The sequence below is a fragment of the Drosophila takahashii genome, chromosome 3R (genome assembly GCF_030179915.1).
Source record: "Drosophila takahashii strain IR98-3 E-12201 chromosome 3R, DtakHiC1v2, whole genome shotgun sequence".
Classification (NCBI taxonomy): Eukaryota; Metazoa; Arthropoda; class Insecta; order Diptera; family Drosophilidae; genus Drosophila; species Drosophila takahashii.
In genome coordinates this window covers 15,740,950-15,765,286 of record NC_091681.1, presented here as the reverse complement: position 1 = coordinate 15,765,286, position 24,337 = coordinate 15,740,950, and the positions used below count along the sequence as shown (strand labels likewise).

The window sequence follows — 24,337 nt, the reverse complement described above, 5'->3', positions numbered from 1 at the left end:
GGTGGGGGGAAAAGCTTGGCGGCTTCCCTGGGGTGCATTTAGGTCTAAAGCGGCATTTAAAATATTTACACAGTTGCCGCAAAACTATGTGCACACACACTCGTACGCACAAATACTAACATGCATAATACATTTTGCTCATTATAACGGCAAACACTCGCATTTGGGGTTTTTGGGGGGCGTTAAAAACACATAGTTGCTGGCAGCCGAAAAAGAAAACAGCCCCGAAAACGTACCCAAACCAAACCATACACAAATATTCAGAGTTTAGTTTGTTATTTGTATTAATGATGGCAAAGAAGCGAAAAAGCGCAAAAAGCGCAAAAACTAATACGAAACTTCGTTAATATGAAACGACAAAACTACTTAAAAACTTTCACATGCCATAAGTCGATCCGACGCAGGCACAAAACCCAAAAAACCGAAACCAAATCCCAATCCCAGACCCAAAACCCAAAACCCAAAACCTCTAGACTCAAGACTCTAGACTGAGGTAAGCCCGCGCAAATAGTAGAAGCAGCAGCAGAAGGAAAATGGGAAATGGCAGCGGTAACGAAAACTAAAGTAAATACCTAACAACAAGCAAATCCCTTGATGAGTTATTAAATCATTTTAAGCCACTTACAACTAAAAACAAATTGAAATATCACGCAATACCTTTGAGAGTTGAGCGCGAGACCCACGCGACTACCCAAACCACCCGCACCACCCAAAGGCACCCCAACCACCCATTTCACCCACCCGCTGAGTTGAGTTGGTGGTGCTAATGTTGCTGTTTTTGCTTGTAGCAGGCCAAACGTAACAACTTAATAACGTACTAAGCCTCAAACACAAATATGAATACCAGGGCCAAGCTGGCTTCGCTGCCACGCCCCCAACCGCCCCCACAGTCCTTATAGCCTGGTGGCATTTTTCGGCTGCTCACCTCAACTACCACTAACGAAAAGGGGAACACACGTACACCCACACAGAGAATAAAATTTTAAATTATCAAAATATGTATGGTAAAAATAAATCTTAGATGTGATCTTGAATGGTAAATTACACTGTGTAACAAAATTAACATAAATGAAAGTGGGAAAAATGCTGTTTTTTGAACCTATTCTACAGGCGAACGGATACTTGTTTTGTTGTTCAGTCAAAAAATTTTAAAAGTGCAACCCGTTATCTTTTAAGACCCATACTCAAAATAATTTTAGGAATTTTTTTAATGGAAATATAACTGAAAGAAGACTTGTCCATATTTTAATGCTTTAAAAATGTATGGAATTTATAGCGTAAAATAAATATCGTTTATAATTACGTTAGAAAATTATAATATTTTTGTTTAGAATAATTTTTCCCGCCGTGCATACGCACCACATACCAAACTGAAAGTGCTTTCTGGTTGCCTGCGTAGATGCGCCGGCTTCTGATTCTCATTCAGCTCTTCTTCTTCTGCCCCTGCCGCGCCCCCAAAAACGCTAATAACTTTTAAGCTGCGCCCAAACTTTTTTCTGCCAACATCCGCCCAGTCACCTCAACGCACCACCTCCTATTCCTCGTCCCTCCCTCCGCCACCCATTCACATATTTCCTGCCCCTCTTGAGCGGCTCTCTCGTGCCTGACGATGCGACTTCCGCTTTTACCCCATTGAGTTTAGCTGCTTAGAACAGTGGTCTAAATTACGACTTGTTAAATTTTAATAAACTTTGCTTTGTGAAAACGAAACCAAAAAATAATGACTATGATTAGGAATAAATGTGTTTAGTTAATAATATTTTATTATTTAAGAGGCTTTACAAGGCACCAAAATATCGAATATGTCAAATATGAATATGAAAAATTATAAAACTCAGAAATACAATAATTTCTGAAATGCTCTCATTTTAGACATCTATTTTTTCCAAGAGACAAACTTTTGCAAGTGCACGCTGCGTATACTTAATATTTTGTGAATAGTTACAGAAGCACTTCTTAAGACTAAACCTTGAACATTTCTGAGTTTACAAGCTAATTTAAATTTACCAAGCGGACCAGAAAACGGCCCTAAATCAATTAAATTTAATATTAATTCAATTGAATTTTTAATTATTCAGAATATAAAAGTGTATTTAAAATTAGCATTTGAAAAGAATTTAAAAAATTTTGTAATTTTAAATTTATTTGTTATTCAATTTTTTAGGTTTTATTTTATAAGTGCTTTTAACTCTGTCTTAACAAAACCACTGTGCAACAATGCTTGTTTGGGCCAGAGCAAAAACGCTGCCTATTTCCGGCAGGCCAGGCTTGTTGAAAACTTGCTCGATAGTTGGGTGCTACGTGCACCCACACACTTGCACTGCCACGCACACACACACACCTAAAGTCTCGTATTTGCCCAGCGGAGCCTACATGTGTATACACACGGAAAACTTGACTCACAGCCCGAAAGTCAGACGCATTGCGAAAAGCGGCTGAGGAAAAGCGACGTGTTTGCAGCGCAAGCAAAACTTTTCATTTAACTTTTTTTCGGTGGCAGAAGGCGGTGAAAATGGGGAAATGGTTTTCCTGCGATCCCGCCCCGTGGAGCTGAACTACCAGCATTAATATTGTTTTGTGTGCGAAAAATCAGCCAAAATTACGACACTTGAGTGTGTTAAAAGTTGCGCGCGCTGCTCGCTGCTTCATCTCTTTCTCATCCTTCAGAGCTTCCCTTTCGCTCGCACACAAATCGAAAAGTAAGAGAAAAGTAAAGATGGGGAAAAGAAAAAAGTGAAAAGTAGCAGGAAAAGTTTGCGAACGGAGCCGCAGCGAGAGCACGCAAAACAGCAAAAGACAGCAGAAAACTTGGCCAAAACCGGCTGGCGACGGTGTCGAAAGGAGCCCTGCCAGCCTTGTCTATCACAGATAGCATCCAGCTGAGGCTGCTGGAAGGACACTGGAGGATCCACTGAGGAAAAAACTAAAATTAGAATAACTATGCCAAATAAGATAATGCTAAATTTTTTTGTTGGTTTAATAAAAAAATAATGGTAAAAACTTTAAAGAATTTGTGAAGCTCTTTAGGTATTAGGTATATCGAATTAGATTTAAAGATAATCATTTTTTTGATTTATTTAAAATTAAATTTATTTTCTGAAATATAACTTTATTTAATTCACATTTTTTTCTTTACAAAAATGTTTAACGGCAATTTAAAATAGATCTACTATTTTATTACATTTTATAAACTCTTGTCAAAATAAAAGTCATTTAATTATATGTAAGTATAATCACTATGGACGGCAGTCCATGTAGTGACGAAGCGCACCAGGAGAGTGTGCGAAGGCGACTACTATTATATAGCCGCAAAATTGAAAATCTGCTGTGATAGTCCGATCGTAATGAGTAATACACCAATCGAAAGGTATTGCAAAAACTTAAAGGATTGCATACCAAGACTTTAAGAAAATCAATTGGCTTGGGAGAGAGAGCGGTGAAAGTGAAAAAGTGAAAATTTCGAAATTTGGAGCTGTTGGGGCCGGTGGGGATAAATGCCCCCTCGCAATGTTTTAGTTGTATTCCTTTTGAAAATACCCGTCGAATGAGGGGTCATTTGTCAAAATCCGACTCTCCGTTCAAAAGTTATAGCCAAAATAAGATTTTCTTCTTCTTCCCAAAATGAAAATTTAATTCTGTTTGTCCGCTTGTCCGCTTGTCCACTTGTCCACTTGTCCAAAATATGTTTTTTAAGTTCTGAAAATTTGATATGACGTTCATCACATCGATATAAAAATCTTTTGTTCTACCACTTTTGGAAAAACCCGCTAGTTTAGCGGGAAAACAGCTATAAATAGCTAAAATTCGGAAAGCCGTAACTTCCATACTACTAAAGCTACAGACTTGTGCTGCATCTCGTTTGAAAGGTATTTTTAAATGCTATAAACGCCTTCTATATGCAATTTGTGTAAATGTAATAATTAAAAAGATATGAACAAAAGACAATTTTTTAAAACTTTTTTTTTAGCTTTTTTTTATTTTTCTCAAAAACGGCTCTAACGATTTTCTTGAAAACTTTAAACTGTATAGCCCTTGAGATTCCTTAAATTTTGGTATATAACACATTACTGTAAAAAGTCACGTTTAAAAGTTATTTTTATACGAAAATAGCCACTTTTGCCAGCTCGAACAATTAACGCTCCCTGAGTATTGAATTTTGTGGGAGGGTATCCGAACTGTATTTTAGGGTCATGGAATCAGTAAATTTGCACTTAAGAGTTCCATATAGGAATCTTTTGTTCTACGACTTTTGGAAAAAGCCGCTACTTTAGCGGGAAAAAAGCTAAAAATTGCTAAATTTCGTTAGTTTGTAAGTTCTACACTACTAAAGGTACAGACATGTGCCATACCTCGTTTAAAAGGTATTTTGAAATACTTTTTAACTTAATTTGTTTAAATACAATGGCTTACAAATTATGATTGACCAATTTAAATTTAAATGTATATATTAGCTCCTATGAGAGCAAATGTAAACAAACAAAAACTTCTGATATCAAATAAAAACACCTCTTAACGAGGTAAAAAACTAGTGACGATCGCACCTTCAACATACAAAAGTTCTGATATCAACATTTGTGACGAAAAATTATTACACTCGTCATTAAATAGACTTTCTAATATTTTCTCATTCGGCACGCTGCAATAGAAAATGCCTGTGAAGGGAAAAAGGCTGGAATAGTCTGCTAGGGCGGGCCGAATGAGAAAATATTAGAAAGTCTATTTAATGACGAGTGTAATAATTTTTCGTCACAAATGTTGATATCAGAACTTTTGTATGTTGAAGGTGCGATCGTCACTAGTTTTTTACCTCGTTAAGAGGTGTTTTTATTTGATTATAAATAGACAATAGACAAAGTTTAAAATAATAAATCTTTGATATAAAAAAAAATTAATAAAAAAAACGTCTTAGTTTATTTCGGCAACTATGAAAGAGGTACAGATATTTGCCTCGATTTTTCGTCAATTTCAGTGATATTTTTTAATGCGAAAACTATCATTTTTTCCCGTGCAAATGAAGCAGAATCTTGAGCTGCAGCCATAAGCAGCTAGCTGAAAGTAGGTGGGCCAAATGGAAAGGAGTGGGCTGGAAGCCACAGACATCTTTGATGGCTCGCCCTGAGCTCGGTGCTCGTAGTTTGCTTTCCCTACTTTTGCCAGTTTACACGCACCGCTGGGATTTCACAGTGGCAAAGAGGCGAAAAAGTTACCATGATCCATTAACGTTAATTGTTTGGCGGCGGTGGTGGCGTCGATGGCGAAGTCGGCGCAGAAGTCGAGACAACTTGCTTGGGATTTGCTCGACACGGCAGCAACTACAACTTAACAATGGAAAGCGAAAAGGAAAAGGAGCTGTGTGTGTGCTACTTGCTACTTGCTACCAAACATTCGAGGCTCGGCGAGGTGTGTATTACAATGACAGGGCAGGAAAGTTTTTCGGCACATCCCGCCCCTCGATCCCCGGTGACGGTGAAAAGCCAGGGAAACAGACAAACGTGAAGACACGGAGCCCCGGAGTTGACTAAATTCAATTAGAGCTGGCCCAAATTGGCATGCGCGCACCTGTCATTCGGCTTGATAATGATGCATCTGGTGCGGCCAACAAAAACTACGCCAATCCTTTGGCAACTTTGTCCTCTGTCAGCAAGAAGTTTAACCCATTTAAAAAGCCAAATTCAATCAATTTTGTACTCTTATATACGGTAAGACTTTGAGGTAAATTGGTGGGAAACATAAATCAAGGTTGTAGATGTTCATATCATTAATGTCACCATTTTGTGGAATCTCTAAATTAGGCAGTAAAAAACTAACTTTCTCTTGAGTCAAAATCTGCCAAGTGGGCCACCCTTGTTCCGAAGGTCCGATTTTCATCTAACTTTTTTACTTTTCCGGTTCACAACGAAAATATAAGAACTTCATTTGAACGTTTTTGCGAAATTTTGAGTTTTACCGGAGTTATAGGGGTCAAAACATGGCATTTTTGACACTTTTTCGAAAAAGTTGCACTCAGTCATTAATTCATAACTTCGGAACGGTAAGAGATATCTTTATGATGTTTTCACTAATCGCTCAAGAATTATTATGGCTTTCCATAAAAAAATGTAAAAAAAAATTAAAATTTATTTTTCTTAAAAATAAATCAACATTTTTTTTTAGTTTTTATTTTTTTCAGTGTTCTTCACCAGCTATAGAGTTTAAAACCATTTGAAAATGAAGTTTGATTCATTACGAAAAAGATCAAAAAAAAAAAAAGAGTGGCCCGGCCAAAGGTATTTCGCAATATCGATTTGAAGAAGGGCGCACAGCGGTTTTCCATACAAAAACGGCTTGCTCATGAAAATTGGCTGGTCAACACATGCCGTTGCGCGCGTAGCGTCAGCCGACTGCAGCTGTCAATGAGGCACTTCTTGTCGTTTTGTATGGAAAACCGCTGTGCGCCCTTCTTCAAATCGATATTGCGAAAAACCTTTGTCCGGGCCACTCTTTTTTTTTTTTTGATCTTTTTCGTAATGAATCAAACTTCATTTTCAAATGGTTTTAAACTCTATAGCTGGTGAAGAACACTGAAAAAAATAAAAACTAAAAAAAAATGTTGATTTATTTTTAAGAAAAATAAATTTTAATTTTTTTTTACATTTTTTTATGGAAAGCCATAATAATTCTTGAGCGATTAGTGAAAACATCATAAAGATATCTCTTACCGTTCCGAAGTTATGAATTAATGACTGAGTGCAACTTTTTCGAAAAAGTGTCAAAAATGCCATGTTTTGACCCCTATAACTCCGGTAAAACTCAAAATTTCGCAAAACCGTTCAAATGAAGTTCTTATATTTTCGTTGTGAACCGGAAAAGTAAAAAAGTTCGATGAAAATCGGACCTTCGGAACAGGGGTGGCCCACTTGGCAGATTTTGACTCTCTTACAAATTGAATTTATCAGAATGAATTTTGCTTCCAAAACTTATTGTTGCATACTTTTTGACAGCTTGGTTTTTATATATTCGAAAATGTTTTGCAGTCTTTTTAAAAATGAATAAAACAAAATCATTGTAATTTTTAATTAATTGAAAGCCCACCTTTTCACCCCAGCAAACACACACACTGCCAAACTAAATCAATTAAAGTTATTCAAGCAAAATTAAACTCCACCCAAACTCGGCAAGAAACTTGGAAACAAGACATGCAGAAACGGAAAGAAGAAAAAATGAAGGGAGAACCGGGCGGCTTTTCACACTTGTTAATCACATTTTCGCGTCTTAAGCAAATAGCTGGCAAACTCTGGTGCCCCCGACTCGTTGTAATTAAGCGGCTTAGGCGTTTGAAAGCCTCTGCGGCACAAAAGCGCTGCCTGCTTTTAGGCTTTCGGGCGCCACAAAACCAAGGTCGCTGCCAGTGCTCCTCAGAGTCTTCAGAGGGCAGTTTATCGAATTAAAAAAAGCAATAAGCAAGGGGCCAACGGGGCCAGGGGGCACTGGATGGCACAGTCCAGCTCACACTTCATTGTTCCCAACTTGGCGCTGAGGGGAACAATAAAACTGAAGTGGCTGCAGGGATGGCATGCCTCTGACCCACAGGCTCTCCAGAGGGGAGTGTCCTTGCTTATAGCACTGATCAAAAAAAAAAGAAAGCTTTGTGATATAAAGAATATTAATACAATATGCATACCCTAAGTTCATAACAACTACACAACCTTACATATTTAGTAAATCTATAGTTGATTTTATAAAAATTCAGGACTATACATTATTTTAGCTCCTTAAACTTATAATTAACTGTTTAAAAATTAGTTTATGCTCAACCTTATTTAAAAATTGTTTAAAAACCTTAAAATTATTTTTAAAGATATTGTTTAAAGAACAGTACAGATTTATAAATAAGCGAAAATATTTTGTTGATAATTAGAGAGATCTTCTAAACGTGATCGCCAAGTGTTTAGAACGAGGCATGTTAAATTTATTAAAGAATTTCTAAAGAATACAATATAAAAGTGATTACACTTAAAAAAATGTCAATCGCAATTTTAAACTTTAAAATCTAAGAAGTTATATCACAAAGAAGACCACAATATTTTCTTTTTTTTATAGAAAGTATTTATACAATAGTTGTTGGACCATATTTTTCCAAGATTCTATCAACTAGGTTGATGCTAATTAATAACAAAGTAATTCCATTTTTTTCACAGTGTTTGTATACATAGTGGGGGCGGAATGGGCCATGTAAGGCCAGTGGCTGGACCGGGCAAAGTTGGCATAATTATTTCATTAACACTTAACAAGTGGCCAAGCCGAGTCTGGCGGGATCCGGAATTGAGGTCCGGGTCCGGGGTTTCTGGGACCGGGAGAGAATACGGGTTGCTGTCCGTCGGCGGAGCGCAAAAACTTTCGCATTACGCATTTGTGTGCAATTTTCAAATTAACAATTGTTAATTTTGCTCTTGTTGCTAGCCTCGCTTTTCTTTTATGCTTTCCTTCTGCCCATCATGCGGGCGGGTAACAAAACAAAACGTAAAATGAACACAACACAAAGTTGAACAAAACGCAAAAAAATATTACAAATATATAAATTTGACCGTTTGCCTTTTAAAAATACATTTTTTCCTTGTGCACTGTCCTGTCGTCGGTTTTCTTCGTTAATTTTATATTTTTTTCTCTTACCAACTTTTTATTGCGTGTTTAGCATAATTTTTTAATAATTACATTTTTGTGTGCTTGACCAAAAAAAAATTGTTTCTTAGAGGGGGAAATTCGAAATAAGAAAGAAACCAAAGAATAATAAGCAACAAGCAGAGGAAGAAGGAAACGAAACGAAACGAGACGAAACGCGCTCGTTGACTGTGGGCAGAAAGTTTAGCAAAGTTTATTTGCATTACTGACAAACTGTTTAATTAGGGATTTTTTCTTAGATTTTTCAACAGCGAAACTTTGCGGCAGGATGTGCCTACATGCCCATCTGTGCACGAGTATTTGTGTTTGCGTTTCAGAGTGTGTGTGTTCGCCATCGCCACAAATACAATTAAACATGGTAGGCGGGAGTGCACACAACGAAACCAAAATAAAATCATCCTTAATCTGGCCAAAGTGTGTTGAGGTTGGGAGATTGGAGGTTGGGAGGTTGGGGATTCAGAGTGCTTTTCCCCTACGTTGGCTAATTTATATGATATTCCTGTCAGGCTGCGAATTAAAGTTTATTAAAACACGCTTTCGTTTAATGGGTTTTTCGTTAAAAAGTTTATCTATTTTTCGACTGAAATATATACGATTTAATATAATCCTTTCCGCGCTAATTTGATTACCCGGCTAATGCTTTAAGGGAATGCAGATTAAATAAATTATTATTGTTCTAACTTAAATCATTTGAACTGCTTTCCTAAGGTTATTATAATTGTTTTTCACCTAGACCCAAAAGTACTCATACAGAAAACGCAATGAAACAATAAACTACTTCAATTACCTAGCAAGCCAATCAATAGGTAACAGTCTACCATTTACTGAAAAATAAATACACCTCAAATAAAGACAATTTTCGGATTTATCCGACCATAAACTTATCAAAAGTACAAGAATGCAATGAAAATTTTCAAACCGAAGGATTAATGCGCTGGTTTATTTATGATGTAAAGTGCACTGTATAGCTTTAAAAATATTGAAAGACTTATGTAAAAATATTTAATATTTTAAAAAGGAGAAAGTACACACATAAAAAATCGTTATTGGAAAATTAAAATATATTATTAATATATAGTAACGTAAGATTTATTTGTTATTGAAAAAAATTATCGTATTCTAATTTCAATATATATAATTTCGTATACATAAATCCCCCTAATGCCATTACATTTGCTTCATTTTTATTTAATGGGTGATTTTTGGCGAAAGCTGCAAACTGCTGACGATAATGTTATTACCCCATTCTATTCGCATTGTTATTTCACACTGGTCAAAATAACCGGAGCATCTGTGGGAATGTCAGCATGATGGAGTAACAGCACTGATGGGCCACAACCGCAGACGGACAGATAGCCGGAAGGACAGATGGACGGACAGGCTTACACATTCTGATAGCAACTGTCAGTCACTCAAGCAGTCCGTTAACCAGGCAGCCAAGCGTTAGGACCTGGTCTAGCTGGCCGGGCTAGCTGGCCAACAGAATTTTCTCGCATCATTGTAATTGTTAATTACCCAGATATTTATTCTCGTTTTTTCTCCTTCTGGTTGCTGCCCCAGAATCTTCCCCCTTTTAATACGCACGCACGCACAGAGCAATTTGGCCAGCTGTTGTTGCCAGGGGCTCGTGCATATTTATGCTTATGGCCACATCTTCTGGCCAAGCCACGAAAGGAGCGCTGATTTGGCCGCCACACGCAGCTAACAAGGGATGACCACCCATGCCACCCACTCCATCCCCATTCTACCCACACAAACACGTCAACACCAAACAACGTCGTCATGCCATTTGGCAGTGGGTGGAAAATGGATGCGGCAAGGGGGAGTGCACTGAAAAAATCTTTACTATCTTTAAAATTGTTAGTCCTGAGAAAAAGAAAATGTCTTAGAAAGCAACTTTAATAGAGCATAATAATTTAATTTTTTGGATCTCTGTCCTTCAAACAAGTTTTTCGCAATAAGTTTAAATTTATAAAAAGCTAATAATCATTCATTTCTAGAAGTTTTTGGATTAGTATAAAATTCAAGTTTTTAAAAGTATTTTTTGCCTTTTATTATAAAAGGTATAATAGGTAATAAAGACATAAAAACACAAATACTATTTTGAAATTGTTTTTTTAAGTAAGATAACATTTTTATAAACAACTGTTAGACCCTAAATTTTCCCATAGAGAATTTCCCCTGCGGTTATTTCCTAGTTTTGATTAACTTCTTATAATTTTCTCATTGTGTGGAGTACCAGCTCAGCCAGAATGAGCCACGTCAAGTGAGTTCACAATTTTTGCGTGCTACCATTTTTCTTCCGCGTCTGTCAGCCGCGAGTTTCGTCTTTGTACGAGCGCAGCACGGATTATCCTTGGCATGCAACGCCTTTATCCTGTTGTATTTGTGTTGTTCTGGGGGCTCCAGTTCCTTCTGTTTTATATATTTTTTTTTTTCGACCCGCTGATTTTGCTACTTAATTTTTTTGCCCTTTTTTTGCGGGTCTGCGGCTGTCTGTCTCTAGGTCTCGAGGTCCGTCTGCCCCTCTGTGTATCGTCTCGCTTCCGTCCTGGCTGGGCTGATTGGGCGTATTTTGTTATTTTCATGTTCTGCTGCTCTGCTGCTGTCCTCCGCTGTCTTTCCGTCTGTCTGTCAGTCAGTCAAGCCAAACGGAGTCAGCGGAGAAGTCCTGCCCGTGGTCCTGGCTTTGGGTCCCTGGATGGCACCCGCTCGTTTGTTCATTCGCTTTTTTCCCACGTAATTAAAACTTGAAACGCATATGAATTAGAAAATACAAAAAGAAAAGAAAAAAAGTAAGCGCCAAAAAGAAAGTAGAGAGCGAAATAAAATACGAGTACGCGACCCGGAATGGAGCCATTTGATGGTACAGAATGACATCCTGTTTCCCGCAGCCTGACATCGTTAACATCGCTGATTAAGTTTTCTTGTCCTGTGCTCAGTCTGCATGTCACTCAACGTGATTTGAAATGAAATTTTTATAATTCCAGCATCGCCCTTGGGTAAAATCCCCATCCCATTTCCCAGCCAACCCTTTTATCCACTGGGTTTATACTTTTTAATGTTTAACTTTATTAAGTCGACATTGAATGCCATTGAGTAGAAAATGAGTCTAGTGGTCTCAACGACCGTAGAAATTTCCACCAAAGCCTCCTCCATAATTTCCTCCAAATCTCCGATCATGGAAATAATGACCATAGGGCTGCTGAACAAAGTAGGGATTGCCAAGTGGACCTCCAAAATAGGGATTACCAATAGGTGCATAGTGCCTTGCTCCAAAAACTCCAGCGCCAACTCCAAAAGCTCCAATCTGACGTCGTATCCGTTCTACAGATTCGTCCATATTTTTTACTTCATCGGGCAGATGATATTGTTGTTCGTTGTGGTCCTCTGATTTATAATCATCAGACACTGCATTTCTAACGAGCAGTGCTCCAAAAATTAAAAATATGAGGCAGCGTAGCAAACTCATCTTAATTCTGTTTATTACAATCATATTTTGGTCGGAGCTATTTATGGGATTTATACAGAGAGCTTTAGCAGCGAAAACAAGTTAAGTACTTGCTTTCGCAATTAGAGTAGCTACTTCTTTTGATTTATTAAAAACCTCTGCCAGGTTGAAACCTATCTTTAATAATCTGTTTTCGCATTAAAAAAAAGTAATAGATGTCCGATATTACACCAAACAAAATTAATTAAATTTATATAGAAATTCACAAATTAAATAAATTCCTGGATATTTCAAATAATTACTATTAATTTATGTTAATAAAAATCAATTTAGAAAAACTGAAATTAACCTTAATAATTATGCAGGGTTAATAATTTTATAATCATAATTTGATACTTTTTTATTATTTCTATATTTTACCGTTAAAAGTTCATCCTTTCAAGTATGTATATACCATTAATACTAAAGATAAAATTAAAGCCCATATATAAGTCGGCTAAGCACCTGGGATGGGAATTAAAAAAGAGGGGTTACTCGTAACCGTACACATAAAAAACTGGCTCAGCACTTGGTCGGGTAATTAGAGCAGCAGCTCGTGTTGATTTATTAGCAGCTAATCCTGGTCTGATCGTATCACATGTATGCACATTAAATTAATAACACCTAGCCGAAGAAGGGGCCGCCGAAGAAGGGCGGCGGCGGAGGCGGTGGTGGGTAGAATCCTCCTCCGAATCCGGGTCTCCGGAACCCACCGCCGCCGCAGCAGAATCCTCCGCCGCCCCTTCGTCCTCCGCCGAATCCTCCGCGGCCTCTGCCGAATCCTCCTCGGCCGCCTCCGAATCCAAATTGCCTGGCCAGGCGAACAGCCGGCTGCTCCTGCTGCTCCGCTGCCTGATTTACATCCGCCAGAGTCAGTTGCTGTACATCCACATCCGCCTGGGGGGCCGCCGCCGTGGTCCTTGAATTTGCCAGCAGGACCAAAAGGCCGGCACTTAGCACTAATAGATTCAAGTGGTAAACGCGCATCGCTCCGTTGTCTGGATCACCTAAAAGTTCACTACAGTCGGGCCGATCCCCCGCCTAGACTTTATATCGGTTTATATAGCTTTCGAGGCGACTCAAGATGACTGTGGGGTTCTAAACGAGTTCTGCGTGTGCCGACGACCTTAAACAATTAAATTTCCTGAGCATAATCAAATGGCGAAGAAAACCCCCGACTCTCAAGAGCCTCGAGCTGAAATTGTAAACAACTCGGATGGGGCGGGAAAAAAGAGAAAATAACAAAATCATTTCTGCGCAGCGCAAACAACCTGTTCTAGGTTTTACCCACTCCTTTCTGATAGGTCAATTAATAAAAAACACCAATAAGGCGAAAAGGGTGCCAGTGAAATTAAATCAAATGATTTACTAAAAGACGATTAGAAAATAGAAATTATTAAGGAATTAACTTAATTACATTTAAATGATATAAAGAAACTCAAATATTATAATCAAAATCATTCAAAAATCCCTGTTAGCTGCTATGCGACATTAATTCCCCAAAATCTATCTTACCAAACTAATGATACATTTATTTGTTATTTAAGATAGATAAACTTATTTAAATAAATTATAATTATATACCTACTAATTAACTATTTAAAGATACAACGCACTTTTGTTAGATTTGAGTTTTAAAAAAATGTATAAATCTAAATTATTAGAATACAAAGCGAATCGGAATATCATGCCATTACGTCAATTGGCGGTACTTCTAACGAAGTCTTATAAGATTAAACTTATTTCGAATTAAAAAAGCAAAGAAACTGTTAATATCTATTTCTCGTGATTTTTTCGGTACTTTTTGTATCATTTGAAGTAGGTGGAAATCCCATCTGCGAATTTAATTAGAACTAATCACATACATATGTATGTTTGAGAATGCAAAATTAAATAATGTTGAAATCAATGTGTGCCGTCATTTGGATGACGGGACTAGAAAAGGTAAAGCGTCTGAAATCCAATTACAAAAGCACAAGCTCACAAACCTGCACATATGGGTAATTTCATTTGCCGACATCTAATGCTCATTAAGAGATTTCTTAAGTACAGGCCACATGTGAGTTGTTTACAATTCAGAAAATCCGCCCCAAGCGCCGTCGCCCCACCAAAAAAGCTATACGTATTTATAAGCCATAAATAACGTGTAAACAAAAAGCCGCCACAAACAACAAGTATACGCCCGATGGGCCAAGAAACCGGGCTCAGAATCTCTCTTGTGGCGACACCAGCAAGAACAACAACTGCAACAACAACAATGGTAACAACATCGCGGCCAAATTATAAGGCTATAAAAGGCAATAAAAAAAACTTTGCGATATCAAATTACAACGCCCTCATAAAGTTATAAAAGTTTCAAGCGTATCCAAACGCACAGCACGTTCCACGTCACTCCCCTACTCACATTTCCCCACAGATCCCCATCTTCTGGGATCCCCGATTTTCCCTTCTGGGCCAGGCCTAATATTTTCAATAACAAATCAATCAGCTGCGGCTGCTGCCGCGACGGTCAACATGGATAATCAGTTCGAACGGCTTTTCTTGGCTTCTTCCGATATATTTTTTTCCCGCTTTTCCCACAGCATCGGCTGCCAGCTGCTTGGGCGTTGCCCTCGGGTGGGCGGTCATCGAAAAGTGGGCGGGTGTGTATTCGAAGGTGCCGTAGATTTATTGAGACACGATTTCGATAAGAACAGCTCCGCTAAAATGGCTAAAAAGGAGAAGAAGCAGATGGAAACAAGAGGTAATCGAATCGGTTATACTCTGATAAAGATTTTTTAAGATTTGAAAATCACTTAGAAAAGTCCTAATTATCTTTAAAAATTATTTTAATTTGTAATTCAATAAATATAATAATTATTTTTTAAACTTTCATTTTCTTGATATAACATTCTATTAAGGACTTTGATTTATAGATATGTAAAATGTTTAAAACATTAATATATATAAATTTTCCATGGAAATTAATGACAAACCAAATATTATTATAATAATTGTCTATGTTTAATTTACAAGTGTAAACTTTTATCACTTATAAATTGTTTAATTAATGAGTTATCTAAAAGCTAAAAGATACGAATTTAGTTTATTTTTTTGACTCCAAAACTGTTGAATTCTTTTAACCCCAACTATGCAAAGTCATTAAAGAGCGAAATAAAAAGAATGGAAAGTCCTCTTTTAACAAAGTTCGCAAAGTATACCGTGAAAGTGTAGACTAACAAAGCCTTTTACAAGACTGCGTTCTAGTAACAAGAAATTTTTCACGAGCCAGAAAAAAATGAAAAGGGGCGATGGGGCAACGAGAAAAACGAAAACTTTTATCAATGTTGGCGTATGACCCTTGTATGAGTGGGTGGGCGGTCGTGTGGGCGGACGTCCTCTGCGCTAAGGTCAAGGGATAACAAAAGGCGTAAATTTAAAGCCAAGTTAATTTTTTAACAATAAAAGGGCGCTTGTCAAAAGGGAATTTTTACAGCAAACGTTTAATCTTAAACGACTTTGGCGAGCCAGCGCGATTGGCAAGTTAGATAGCAGACGCCAGTGGCAGCAGCCGAGGCAAAGTTTCAATGGATTGCTTTGTTATAAATAGGGAAAAGCAAACAAACGGCGAGCGAAAGAATTAAATGCTGATTTACAGGCAACGAAAAAAAAGCGATCAAATTAATCTTCACTCTTTTGCACTCATAGAGTGCAAGGATAAACTGGATTAAAGATCTAGAGGTTTGATAGCATTTTTTAAAGGTGTCTTAAAGTATGCTGCTAAAAAATAACGAGCGGTTTGAAACTATGTCGTAGTATACTTTTAAGCTCCTTTTTAAATTATTTTAAGTCTCTGATCCTTCTTCTGTAGAATTGTTAACACAATATTATTTGATGATTATGAAATTTAATTTTTAAATTTTTTTAGTTTTATTAGATTTCTAAAATCATTCTTAGATTTATTTTTTTCTTTTAGTGCATTTGCAAACAACATTTAACTCTGAATAGCTGGCCCAATCACTTAAAGCCATGCAAATGACAAGGAAATTAAGTGAATCAAAGAATCGAGGCCAATGTATTTCGAACTTAATTAGAACATGCTTGATTGCACTTTAATTACACATTCTATTTCTAGTGGGTTAAGCTAAGTCAGTCACAGATGATGATTGCTGGTTTGGTTTTTAGCCTCGGAAGCCTCCAAAGCCTCCTGGACCTCCTCCAAAACCACCGCCTCCTGGTCCTCCAAAGCCACCGCCTCCGAAGCCGCCTCCTGGACGTCCTCCGAAGCCACCGCCTCCGAAGCCACCTCCTGGGCCTCCTCCAAAGCCGCCTCCTGGACCTCCAAAGCCACCACCGCCGAAGCCGCCTCCTGGTCCTCCTCCAAAGCCTCCTCCTGGACCTCCTCCAAAGCCTCCTCCTCCAGGACCTCCTCCGAATCCGCCTCCAAACTGACGAACTTGCCGTGCGGCCACTGGAGCCTGGACACCTGCATCCACGGCTAGGAGTTGGGCCGCAGGATCATATGTGGCCGCTGAAGAGCCGGCGACCAGAAGGATGGTCGCCAGGGCGAGGCAAACAAATGTGCGCATTTCGATGAAACTTCTGCCACTAATCACCGACAAAGTTTCGATGGATTCTATGAAGACTCTGCTCTGCGGCCGGGCAATTTATATGATTTGGAATTTATCGACTGTTGGCTTCGTTGGCGGAGGAAGCGTATAAAAGTAGAAGTGGTTCGACCGGGGGGCGGAACATCAAAGTTGCGAGTGTTACGCCAGAAACCGAAATGAATATGCGGGCAGAGGCGAATCGTATTAACTGTCTGGCTAAGCGCTAAGCAAGAACAACAACAACAACCCATAATAATAACGCAAAACCTATTAGGCAACAAAAACAGAGCAGAAGCTGAAGAAGAGCCAAAGTTTTTGGCAAACACCCCAAGAAAGAGGAGGTCTGAAGTGGCCAGCCGGTTCATGATGGGCTTTCTCCAGAGTCTCAGTCTCGACTCGACGACTATTCAAATGCGCAAAACATTCAAGTTTCTTGGCTCGAACAACAAAACAGATCGATAGACAAGTGGCCAAGTGTTCATGGGAAGCACCATTTCAAGTGGGCCTCTGCCCCTGCGTATCCATTCATCTTTCAGATTTCGTAAGGCTCTCCAGCCGGGTATTGAGGTATTTTGTTTTGTTTGTTTGACTTAATTAAAATCTAAGGGTAAACAGTCGACGCAACTGGTTGTTATTTAAATGTCATCAATGTTGTCGTTTTCATTTTGACTGACTGACGCACTGACTCATCTCGGTTATTAGCTTACTCAGTGGTTAGCACAATTTCAGATCAACTCGTTTCGTTCTTATATTATTTTATAACTGGATTTTGCATCCCCAGCACTTAACTTTCAAAATTAAAATTCAAAAAGAAATTTATATAAAAAGTAGAAAACAAGTTTTCCGATGCTCTTTAAAATATATTTTATCGTTATAACCAAACCACTTATATTTGAATAAAGTTGTTTTTATTTTGAAGATATCATGTTGAGTTATTTTCATTTAACTTAATAATTTTAAGCAATTATTTAATAAATGTAATCAGGGTCAATCCAATAGCGTGTCTAATTTTCACAGGGTACAAGTAAGGATCACAAAACTTTTAATTCAATTATTCACTCCAAGTGGCCGGTAAAATAAATCTGCTACGGCTGAAACTTATGTATTAAACTGATTTGCCGTCTGACCTGTCATCCGTCAATTGCCGACCATCGTCAACGGCAGTTAAGTTCAACGGGGGTAAAGAAAATGACAAGACTGCCTACGTTTCTCACAACATTATAGTCATCCTTCTGAGTAGAAGCGAAACTTTGTGTTGAACTTCTAAAGAAGTAACAAACAAAATGCAAGCAAGAAAATATTAAAAACTTTTTAAGGGGGACTCGCATTAAAAAAAGAAAACATTTTACCGGCTTAAAAAGGTAAAAACATTTTAATATTGAACGTAAAATCATATATTTTAGAAATTTTTCGTTCGCTACAAATTTACAATCTAAACTAATTATAAAAACACTAAAAATCTATAGGTTTTTATTATAAGATCCATTATTTAATTTATTTCTACACGTTTTTAGATTTAATTCATGGTCATTTCATTTTCATTAAAACCTGTAGCAATTAGGTTTTGTAAAGAATAAAATTAAAATTCCAGTTTAAAGGTTGTAGGGTCTAATAAAATATGAATTTACATTCTGCAAAATAATATACCGGCACATAAATAGTCTAGAACCCTACCCCAAAAAGCATGAATTAGTTACCCAGCACCTGAACACCTGGCCAATGTAAATTAGTAATTTTACTAATCGCCATTCGGTCCGTTTTTGGGGGGCGGTGAAATACTTTAGGGTAAATGTTTGCGTGGCCTTTTTTAAGTTGAATGTTCTTTTTTTTTGCTTCTCCACTTTTTCTCCACTGATTATGACAATCATAGTCAAAATACTTTTTCGCCAGGTCGGGTAAAAAGTGTATTTTTAATTTATGCCGCGTCTGAGATTCTTTTTCTCTCATTGAGTTTCCCGTTGCAGTCTCTCGTTGGGAAATTTATGCGGAAGTTTACGCCATCCAGTGAAGTTCGTGGAGCTGAGGGGATAGCTCGGGGGGCTTGGGAGGCTGGGAGGTTTTGTAAGAGGAGGAGTGGGTCGCAAAATGTGCATCATTTTGACGTTGACATCGTTAATTGACCCAGTTTTCTGGACTGGCTAAAAGCGTTTAAATTTGAATAAGCAAATTTGGGCAGCGAAATGGAGATGGGTAGAGAGATTTCGCGTTTTGCATAAATGAATTAAAATGCCGCAGCTTTGCCTTTGGATTAGACAGCGGATTTTGGCCGGACAAAAACACATGCGCCGAAAACCGCAATAAACCAATTGAGAGCTATTCACGCCGTCTATAGAGCCATCGAGCATTGTTAATGGCCGGCCCGCGTTCATAAAACAAACAGCGAAGCCAAACAGCAGCAAACAGGCAAACAAGCTGGCCGGCAAACTGGCAAACTGGCAAACTGGCAAACTGGCCGAAACTCGGCAAACAACAAGAGCAACAGCTAACAGCAATTCACACTTACGCACCCCAAAGTTGGAGGCGTCTACCGAAAGTCTGGGAATGGGAATGGTATGGCATGGGATGTGGTATGGGGTATGGGAATGGGTCTGAGCCTGGTCAATAGCATAACTAACCTTCAAATGAAATTAGCACATTTACACAGCTTACCTGACCGCAGAACCAGAGTGGCCAACCTGGCGATTTCATAGCCAAAGTTTGACTTTGCAAAAAGCATAATTATCGCGGGAGCCGCAGAAACCACTGGAGTTTGGGAAATCACTTAAAGTTGTCTAAAAGTATCCCACAAAAAATGCATAGTCCAGAAACGAAATAGATGAATACGGAAAGTAAAAATGCATTGCATATTTTTAGTCACCTTCGTAAATGATTTCAAAAGCATTAAGAATATTTATTAAGGTTATATTTTACTTAAAAAAGTTAAAAACAAATAAATTAAGATAAAAATAGAATAAATAAATTAAAAATAAAATAAAAACTATTTTTCCGATCTAGTATTCTATGAACATCTTTTGTTGGGTAATAAAATAAGGACTATTTTAAGCTTTTTTCTCTATTGCTTTATTTTTTCTCTTTTTTTTCTGAAATAACAATTTTAAAAATTGTGGTACCCCTACATTCGTCAACCGTCAAATATCTCTTTTTATATTTCGTTTGTCACGTAAAAAACTACCAGTTTTTACATTTAACAACTAATGCATATTTTTTAATAAATCCCCATTTCCAAAACGCATTTCAATCTGGCTACTTGCTGTAATCTGAAGTGGCCAACACTGCTCAGAAGTTGGTTCCGCCGCAAAGTGAAATGTTTTGCTCTTTAAACTGCCAAACTGGCCGCCATTCGATTTCATGAGCGCCACTTAGCGTGCCACCAAAAGTACCCGGGCCAACCATATGAATTGGCTTTTTGTTCCATTTTAGCGGACTGGCATTTTCTGGGAGCTGGGGGCATCGTACTGGCATATTTTAATAGTTTGTTTTATGGCATTTACATTAGCATCTAATTTTTGCTAACAAGCGGCGGCCGCAAAACAAACAGATGAAGTTCAAGCAAGGGAAATCGCGAAACAAAAGTTTCCATTTTATGCCCAAAGTTCTAGCCTATAAAGACACCGGACGCGAGTTGGCCAGGTCACAGTTAGCCAGAGCAAACGGCAAAGGGAGTACGCGGAGCAATCATAAAGCCACACCGATAAAGTCAAGCGACCAGGAGTTCAAGGAGCCATAAGGATAATGCGTAGCTGGTTTTTATTTGGATTATATGCGCTGCTAATCGCCGCAACAGTTGGCCAACCGCTGCAGCAAAATGAGTCCGGAAAAGCGGAGGAGGATAGCGAAAGGGGCGAGCGACTGAGTCGCCAAATTCTCAATCCCTATTTGGGATTGGGATTGGGCGGAGGCTATGGAGGAGGAGTCTACGGCGGAGGCTATGGAACAGGCTATGGAGGGTACGGGGGCTACGGAGGAGGATACGGGGGCTATGGAAGCTACGCCGGCATACGCTCTTCGGTTTATCCTTACGGCAATCTGTACGGCTCCAGCGGCTTGGGACTGGCGGGCGGATATTATGGTCGTCCTTATGGTTATGGCGGTGGCTATAATATTGGATATCCGGCCATTGGCGGCTTTGGTGCCACCGCCGGCGGCATCTATGGCGTTAGTCCATTTTCCCCATTCGCTTAAGTGGCTATACGAAATAAAAAACCAATACGATAAACGAAAAACCCTTGGACAAAACTTGACTTAAAAAATTTATTCAAATTTGTTGGGAGGTTTAGCTGTGTGGTAAACTAAGCTGGAATTACCTAATGATCCCTCGGCCGGCTATTTGACATAGTAATGTGATTGTGGTTAAGCAGGCTGAAAAATGTGAATAAAAAATACCATCTTTTCAGCCCAAAATTTGTTTTACAGATTGAAATAAATAAAATATCAGATAAAAACCTAAAGCGGAGCAATTTTAATTATCTTGACATATTCCGAATATATTTATTATATAATCAACAGGAAAAATAGGTTAATAGGGGTGACATTTATTTTGATTGTTAGTTTTAGACGTTATATATAATTTTTAGGGTTTGCATTAAAATTTAAAACGAATTTTATGCTCCTAACAATAGTAATTATCTTCACATATTCAGAATATTTTTAATATTTATTTAACAGAAATAATAAGTTTTTATAACTGATATAAAAGTATTTATTTATTAGTATTTTTTAAAGTTAAATATAATTTTTTAGGGCTTGCCTCGTTTTGGATCCCAGACTTTGGTTAAAGATAAAAACTCTCTGTAAAATGTCATATAAATCGTTGTAGTCAAAACAAATGTCTCACTTTGATGGCCCCACGATATCGGTGTTTATTTGCCCAGTGTCCAGCGCTCGTTTGAAGCGTCCCAATGCTGTGCAATTGAAAGCGATTATCGCTTTCATTCATTAAAATCTAGCGTGGTGTACCGCAGCATTATTTGAACAGCTCTGCTCGGCGCTAACCGGAGCTCAATCATTTACTTTTATAAAGGGGAGAAGCTTAAGCAAATAGCTGACAGCTTTGTGGACATCATCGGATAGGGGTTTTCGCCTCCGCAGACAGGAAGAGCTGGCTTCTTTTTAGATTTTAATTGCCGATAGTGTAAGCACTATGCCATGGGATACCACACACCCACCATACACTCACAAGTCGGTCGAGCGAAGTGTCCGAGTGCCGTTTAATTAGTGTGTGACTTTTAAACGACTTGCGTTGCACATACGCCCCGTTGCCCTTCCAACGCAGTCCGTTTCGTTCAGTGTAGGCAAACACACACACACGAGTTCGGTCGGAAAAGCGTACGCAAACAGAAAAACAAGCAACAGACAGACAGAGCAACACAGACCAAGAAAAAGGGGGAAATGTCCGATGCCCTAACGAGCTACGTGAGCATGAATTATTATTTCAATTAAACGGGAACGAAAAGCGACACGAGCTGCAGTCGGCCAATAAAGTCATCAGTATTTGCATGTCCTGTGTGGTGGGAATCTTTAATAATTCACAGCGACCTGTCGTCAACTAATTGTGCCGTTTAGTCTTCTTGGTTGACTTCATAATTGTTGTAATTGAATGTAAATTATTAATCAATTTCTCCTAATGACTTCTTGACTGGCAAATATTATCGTGCTGCTAATGGCAGTACACAAACTTTTAATTTGATAATATTACAACATTTTTAAATATAAAATAATAAACAAAAAATTTATATTTTTTATGTTAATAAAGTAAAAAAAAAAAATAAACAGTAAAACAGTTAGAAACTTAGAAAATTAAATAATTTTTATTATAAATCAATAAATTGAAAGTAAAATAATAATAGTAAGATATAAGAACAGTTTTAAACTTAGGAAGTTAATCTTTTTTTATTATAAATCAATAAATTGTGGAAAATATATATTTAATTTAGAGAATTTAGTTACTTACCCGAAACCGAAAAATCCAATAAATTTAATACGAATAGAGTAAAGTTCATAAAATCAAAATAAATAGGAGCTTAAGCTTTCATAAGATAAGGATATTAGTAGTATTATACCTACAATACTGAATTTAAACCTTAGCATACTCCTAATATTCCAAATCGGATGATCTAGCTTATGTACCCAGGTCTTAAAGAAATCTCATCGTTTGACAACTTGGCTTTGACAATCCGTTGACAAATACGAAATGTGTCCGCTGGTCTTTCATCCTCTTCGGGGACTCTGATTGCGCTTCTACTTGGTGCCGATTATCTTTTAATGTCTCTGTGGGCACTCGCCGGGGGGCGGGGGTGGGTGTTATGTGGCGCCTCTGGAAACTATGAAAACACTGGAACCGCCGAGCCATTCATTGAATCCTGAATCTCCTGCTGCTTTTTATGCGCTCGACTCGCCTTTCAGTGGGCTTCGCTTTTGATTTGGCCAGTGCTTTACCAATTGCACTCGAAATCGCTGCAGCGGGCGCTGTGTTTAAAATGGCAATCAGATAACACCTTCCTTTTTAGCCATATTCCACTCTTTAGCTCTATTCAGAGAGCCAGATGGTGCGGTTGCCGTGGCTGTTTGAATTGAAAACATATCTATGTATATATATTTTGGTTTTTATGCGTAGTTTGGTCGGTGTGGGGGGAGGTAGGGGGAATGGTATGTAGTATGTATGCTAAACTAAACTGACTGACTGACTAAAGGCAGTGGGCCGAACGGGTTGCCAGTTGGCATAAGCTTTATACATTTTTACGCTTTGTGGCCCCCGCAATGTGTGTGTATTTGCATGTGTATCAGCTCAAAGTAGCGTGAAATAAAAAACGTCGACACTTGAGGCCGAAGCCTTTGAGTGCTGTGTGTGCCAGTGTTTATATAAAAATACATATATAGTCCGTGTTGAAGCGTAAAAAAAAGCAGATGAAAATAAAAATAAAAGAAGATGATGGCCGGCCAAAAGCACAGCCACAGCCACAGAAAGAGAGATCTAGTCCAGCGAAAAGGACTTGGTGCGGAAAATGAAATCTCTATGGCTTGTGCTTCAAGATCTGTCCATCAAAGTGGCAACCTAAGAAAAGGACACTAAGGTCCTCAACCGATGACCAGATAAGGCAAAGGCTGCACTGAGAAATTTTGAAGCAAATATAACTGATGAAACCTAAATAGACACAAAAGTGAAAATATTTATAGAAAATCATTTTATAACAAAAAAAAATGTTTAATTTTCTAATTTCAATAAATATACATTTTATATATACATTATTATAGTTAATATTGGTCTAGCTACTAAATATATATTTTGTAGACGATTTTGTACTACACATAGAATATTTGTTTAGAATATTATATTGATTTTAAAACATTTTCAGATTGTACATATTGCCTGGGGTATGAAAATGTGACCTAAATAATGACAAAGAGGAGAAGGTTTTTTGATATTATGTATGTATGTTTAAAGTAAACGCGCTTCAACTCAAATTAAATACTCTTATAACACAGTATATTTTGTAAAAAGTTTTTACTAATAACAAATAATAAAAACATCAAATATTTAAAAAAAAATATAAAATTTTAAATTAGGGTCAAGAGATTTGTTTATTCTTTTTTTGAGTGTGGA

The 24,337-nt window shown here is 37.9% G+C and overlaps 4 protein-coding genes across 4 annotated transcripts; 1 reads left to right on the top strand and 3 right to left on the bottom strand.

The window, feature by feature from the left end:
• Positions 1-11,779: 11,779 nt before the first annotated feature.
• On the bottom strand, positions 11,780-12,130 carry LOC108060199 (uncharacterized). The gene has a single exon (XM_017145778.2). It carries the CDS (start codon positions 12,128-12,130, stop codon positions 11,780-11,782), a length of 351 nt encoding a protein of 116 aa, XP_017001267.2.
• Positions 12,131-12,677: 547 nt separating this feature from the next.
• Positions 12,678-13,200, bottom strand: LOC108060178 (neuropeptide-like protein 32). Its single transcript, XM_017145756.3, has one exon. It carries the CDS (start codon positions 13,133-13,135, stop codon positions 12,773-12,775), a length of 363 nt encoding a protein of 120 aa, XP_017001245.2. The 5' UTR covers positions 13,136-13,200; the 3' UTR covers positions 12,678-12,772.
• A 2,833-nt stretch (positions 13,201-16,033) lies between these two features.
• Positions 16,034-16,834, bottom strand: LOC108060175 (keratin, type II cytoskeletal 2 epidermal). Its single transcript, XM_017145753.3, has one exon. The coding sequence runs from the start codon at positions 16,714-16,716 to the stop codon at positions 16,309-16,311; it is 408 nt and encodes a 135-aa protein (XP_017001242.1). The 5' UTR covers positions 16,717-16,834; the 3' UTR covers positions 16,034-16,308.
• A 3,553-nt stretch (positions 16,835-20,387) lies between these two features.
• On the top strand, positions 20,388-21,048 carry LOC108060182 (keratin-associated protein 19-2). The gene has a single exon (XM_017145760.2). The coding sequence runs from the start codon at positions 20,470-20,472 to the stop codon at positions 20,917-20,919; it is 450 nt and encodes a 149-aa protein (XP_017001249.2). The 5' UTR covers positions 20,388-20,469; the 3' UTR covers positions 20,920-21,048.
• Positions 21,049-24,337: the final 3,289 nt, after the last annotated feature.

What these genes read in the sequence shown, in the direction of transcription:
- LOC108060199 (XM_017145778.2), bottom strand. Translation starts at nt 12,130, where the DNA reads ATGAGTTTGCTACGCTGCCTCATATTTTTAATTTTTGGAGCACTGCTC.
- LOC108060178 (XM_017145756.3), bottom strand. Translation starts at nt 13,135, where the DNA reads ATGCGCGTTTACCACTTGAATCTATTAGTGCTAAGTGCCGGCCTTTTG.
- LOC108060175 (XM_017145753.3), bottom strand. Translation starts at nt 16,716, where the DNA reads ATGCGCACATTTGTTTGCCTCGCCCTGGCGACCATCCTTCTGGTCGCC.
- LOC108060182 (XM_017145760.2), top strand. Translation starts at nt 20,470, where the DNA reads ATGCGTAGCTGGTTTTTATTTGGATTATATGCGCTGCTAATCGCCGCA.